Source organism: Corvus brachyrhynchos, unplaced genomic scaffold (assembly GCF_000691975.1).
Source record: "Corvus brachyrhynchos isolate BGI_N302 unplaced genomic scaffold, ASM69197v1 scaffold5, whole genome shotgun sequence".
Classification (NCBI taxonomy): Eukaryota; Metazoa; Chordata; class Aves; order Passeriformes; family Corvidae; genus Corvus; species Corvus brachyrhynchos.
In genome coordinates, this window is record NW_008238321.1 from 6,319,635 (window position 1) to 6,324,784 (window position 5,150).

Below are 5,150 nucleotides of genomic sequence, written 5' to 3' on the forward strand. Positions count from 1 at the left end.
GCTGCGCCTGGCCCCTTCCTCCGCCTGTCCCCAGGGTCACAGAACTCCCCTGCGTGGAGGGAGAGGCAGCCCAGGCTGGTGGGGAAACCCAGGGCAGGGTGGGCTCCCACCCTCTGCTCTGCCCTCGGGTGATCCATGGCATCCCTTGGGATCTCCTTGCAGGCTGAGCTGAGCTCAGCGCCTCACTCCAAAGTTCAGGCTTTGACACCCAACCAACAGCAACCATGTGTCACCTCCTGTGTCCCTCTGAACACTGGGGACATGCAGGGCACAGGGATAACGGGACAGGTTCCCTAGGATGCCACCCTGCCAGGCATCGGCTCACGGCTGGCACAGCGGGTTGGGGTGAGGCACCCAGGGACCAGCTGAGCACTGCAGAGCTTGGCTCCCAACCCAGAAAAGGGGCCACAGACTGCTCTGGCATCAGCCCAGCCTCTCCTGGGGCGCGGGTGCTGCTGTCACCCCCACAGTGGCCACACGTGCTCAGACAGCAGCCAGGGACAGCGAGCCACGAGCTGGCCACCAGTGACCAGAAGGTGGTCGCCCGGGGACCACGGCCGGGGCAGCAGGAGGGATCGGAGCGAGGGAAGGGGGTCGGGGACAGGGTGCGATATAGGCGGTGGCAGGACAGAGACGACAAAGGGGCGGCCTGCCTCATTAGAGCCTGAGTGGAGGGGCAGGTGGCACTGTCCCCAGTGTCCCCAGTGTCCCCGGTGTCCCCAGTGTCCCTTGGGGCACTGCTGCCATCTGCTGGCCGATCCCATCCTGCTCCGGTCCTGAGTCCGGCCACTGCGCCAAGGCCTGAGGACCCTCTGTGACCCCACTGTCCTGTGCCCCCGCCCAGGCGCTGTGGGATCACGTGTGGCTCCAGCCCAGACACCCCAAGGTGCCCCCCAAGCCTCCCTGCTGCTCCAGGAAGCCAAACCCCAAAACGGGTCCCGGTGTCCACCCCTGGCACAGCCGATTGCTGCTCTAATAGCCCACTCCTGGGCTGCAGGTTTCTCCCACGCCAACCCTTTCCCGTGCCCAGACACCCCCCCTGCCCTATTGTTCCCCACCAGGCATAGCCTGGAGTGGCCTTTGCATCATCCAGTTTGGGCTGATGGACCAGGGACAGGATCAGGCCCTTGGCCGCAGCAGGGTGGAGCAGAGGCTCTGCTGGGCTGCTTTCCCCAGGGAATATCCAGTTCCATCCTCCCCAGGGCTGCTGAGGGGTAGAGGAAGCTCATCCCGAGATGATTTCCTGCTGCATTCCCATCCCCTGGGGCTCTCTGGGACGTAGGGATTTGCTGAGTCCCATCCTCCATATGACAGGCGAGCACACACAGAGCCTCTTCCCACGGCCTCCTGACCTTCCTGGCCTTCCCAGTATCTCCATGTCCCCTGGACCAGCACATCCCAGGATGACCATTGGGGATTGTGCCTCACTGGGTGTGGGGACACCCAGGGACACCCTGCACATCCCTCTCTGCTTCCCACAGGCACTGGGGGCCTGGAAATGCCCTCAGTGGGGTGTTACAGGGCATTTGCTTTTCAGATGCAGTCAGGAAGTGGGATTAAGGTTTGGGAGAGGTGAATCACTGAGCCCGTGTCCCCACAGTGGCCCTACAAGCACCATGGCTCATCCCACCCCGGGCAGATGGCAGCAGCATCCTGCTCCTCACTGGAAAATGCCCAAATCCATGGGCAGGGACTGCGCTGCAGCTGTCCCTGGTTTAATTCCTCGCAGCAAAGCAAGGCAGTGTCTGGCGGATTTTCCGTGCGCTCCATGCCCCAGCCCACACACAGGAAGGCTGAACAGCTCTGGAGACCTTCCCGCTGGGAATGATACCCGGCATGCGAGCCCTGCAGACTCCGTGCCTGACGCCCACGGGAGCAGCAGGAAGTTTTAGCGCTCAGTTTTAGTCTAAAAGGGATTTTTTATTCCCTAGCCCTGCAGAAGAAAACTGGAAAAAATCAACCCCCCCAAGGGGCCACAGCCCAAAAAGCCAGTATCAATTGTGCTGAAAGCTCGCTGCTCAGAGCTGAGACACGGAGTGTTCACTCTGAATTCTGAAGAAACCAGGTGTGTGCATCCACCCACCTCCCTCCGCCTCCGCCATTCCCACCCGCTACGATTTTCTTGCTTCTGGAACAACCATTCCCCACCAAGCCCCCTTTTGGCAGCTCAGCCCTTCCAAGGCACCAGAGATTCCCCCATCAGCACTGCCTGTGCTCTCCAGACACCCTTCCCAACATCCTCAACCCATGCCCAGCCCATCACCATCCTGTTCCCATCCAAATCCCGGCCGCTGCCTGTTGGAGTGAAAGCTCCTCTGGATTCAGGCCCAGAGGGAAGCCAAAGCACAGGGGCTGAATTTAAACCTTTGGACAAGCTGACATACATGAAGCCACACCAAAGTGGAATAGAAATATAGATTTTTTAACTTTTAGTAGAAATATAAGCTAAGTGCCTTAAACATTAAAAAGCTGTAGCAGAGACCTTAAACACAGTTCTTACTGCAGCAGTGTTACCTTCTCACAGAATTCTTTACTTTAGACAAAACATAGACAGAATTATACTGTTCCCATTTTTTAGATAGAGTGTTCACATAAAGAATAAGAGCTGATAGAAACTGTACACACAAATCTGTGTAATACCTGTGTAACACTTGTGTAAGGCTTACGAATGTTAGAATTAGACCAGGATAGGTTAAGGAAAGAAAAACTAGAATTGTGTGTTAATCTTATTGGTCAATTAACAAATATAATCCACACTTCTGTAGGAAAGAATATAGAGTATAGAGCATATAGGGTATAGAGCATATAGAGCATACAGAGCATATAGAAGAAGCTGGTTTTGCCTGCTGTTTGCTGTTGCTGCTTGCCTTTATCATGAACCCCCTTCAAACTTTGCCTTCAAGAAAGCTATGAGACTATGAAATAAAGAACTCAGCAGAACAGCAGCCTCCTCTGCTCTCTTGCCCTGGTCTGAGAAGGAAGGGTACCCCATCAAAAGCTCAACAGCAGCCCACCACTCACTGCGGAGAAAATGCCAAGTCCTGCTGCCATCCTTTGGCACACGGGTCCCCTGGCACCCGGGTGGGCTGGCACGGCTTCCCTCACCTCCCCCCCACCTCTGGGCAGCTGTGGCCGCGGCAGGGCCCGCGTGGTGCCCCGGCAGCGCTGACATCAGCGCAGTTTCCTGCCCGCCGGCGCCGCCGCACCGTGTGCTCAGCCCCGACCCCACAGCCCTGCGGGGTGCGAGCCCCAGACAGCCCCAGGACCCCTCCAGCCTCCCCGACACAGCCATGGAGTCGGTGGCCCTGTACAGCTTCCAGGCGACGGAGAAGGACGAGCTGCCCTTCCAGAAAGGGGACACCCTGAAGGTACCGCGGGCAGGGGTCACCAGCCAGGGGGGTTGGATGCTTCTGTTTTGGGGGACAGAGTGGGCACATGGTGACACCAGCGCTTTCTTTGTCCCTGACTTCATTGCTTCTGGGGCTTTCTGTGGGATGTAAGGAGCCAGCCTCGAGGATTTTGGAGTGTGGAGCAGCATTCCCTGCTTGTCTGTGCCACCAGGCATATCTCCAGAGGGAGACACCCCAGCTGGGACAGGGCCTGTGGCCTCCCTGGCTATCAGTGCCACCAGCTGTGCTCTGCGGCAGCTCCCCAGGGCTGGGACACGTTTTCCCTGTCCTGGGGGCACTGGAGGTCACAGGGATCCGGCGGCGGGGAGCATGTACCCAAACACCCACCCAGGCACTGGCAGTGGGGTGGGCTCTTAGATGCCGCCTGGGAATCCCAAAAAGCTTCAGGAAGGCTCAGAACATCCCTGGGGGGGCAGCAGCCCCGCGATGGGAGTGAGGGCACCCACTCCCTGCCCAGCTGCTCATCCCTCTCCGGCTCCTCCCGGACCCCTGGCACTCTGTAGCCCCCCGGGGAGGGCGAGGGCACAGCGCGGCTGTAACCCAGAGCCCCAAACCTGCCGTGCCGTCCCTGCCTCCCGGCGTGTTTTCCCCGTGCCTTGACCCGGGGTTTCGGATCCTGTTTTCACAGCTGTGCGGGCCCCGGGCCCCTGCGTGGGAGGCTGGAAAATGTTGTCACACGGAAGCGGTGTCAGCACCCACTGCCACCGTCCCGGGGGACGCGGGGGCCTGGCTGACGTCCCGGCTGCTCCAGGGACAGATTTCATCCTCTTCCCTGGGCGGGGGTTTGGGACAACACCAGACACCTTCCAGCTCTGTACAGATGACCCCAAACCCCCCAGACCGTGCCAGCGCTGTCAGAGCCCTTTTTCCCCAGGGGAAAGTGTGGGTGTTGGTGGATGTTGTGGGCTCTGGGGCAGCAGTGGGATCCCACTCAGCCCCCCTCCCAGGGGAAAGGCAGCCAGGCTGACACCTCCCTGCTCCTCCCCCGCCTCAGATCCTCAACATGGAAGATGACCAGAACTGGTACAAGGCTGAGCTGTTCGGCTGCGAGGGCTTTGTCCCCAAGAACTACATCAAGGTCAAGCCACACCCGTAAGTACCATCCCAGCAGCAATCCCAACGGTGCATCCCAATTCCCAAAGGTCTGCCACGAGCCAGGGTAGTCCCACACGTGGGGAAACTGAGTCATAGAGATGGGGTCTGCCTGCCGGGTCAGTCTGCCAACGCCACCACAGCCCGAGGGGACAGGAGGCAGCAGAACACCCACATACCCCCAAAAATCCAACCCTCACACCGCACTGCCACTAAATAAATGATAATTGAGGAATAACAAAGCGTTATGGGATTACAGCTGCATTAAACACAATCCTATTACTGTGTTATTAAAACCCAGCTTAATCCATCCCTGACTGAACCTGTGTTTTATGTATCATTAGCCCCTGGTAAATCACATTTAAATGCCAGAGCCAACGCGTGGGCTCGGGGCAGCCCGGGGCACATCCCACTGCTTCTCCAGCTTGGGATAACAACCCGACATGAGCGAGACACGGCCTCTTCCATGCAGCACCTGGAGGGCTGGCACTGGGAGATGCTCCGTGCTAAACTCCCTGGCTGATCATTCACCGGGTAATTTTAACAGCAGCAGAGAATCTTCATGGCCCAGGGACCTGAAACACCCGGGCACAGCCTTGGCAGGGATAGGACACGGGGACTCTGCTCCTGCAGCTCGTTTCGGCAGCT

General features: G+C 58.6%; 1 protein-coding gene across 1 annotated transcript in view; it reads left to right on the plus strand.

Annotated features, from left to right (window-relative positions):
• Window positions 1–2,704: 2,704 nt before the first annotated feature.
• Window positions 2,705–5,150, plus strand: part of LOC103615384 (GRB2-related adapter protein) — a 6,220-nt gene continuing 3,774 nt past the window's right edge. Inside the window, 2 exon segments of the mRNA XM_017734050.1 lie at window positions 2,705–3,368; window positions 4,405–4,625. Coding sequence (XP_017589539.1) covers window positions 3,291–3,368; window positions 4,405–4,625 — 299 coding nt within the window. The 5' untranslated portion in view covers window positions 2,705–3,290.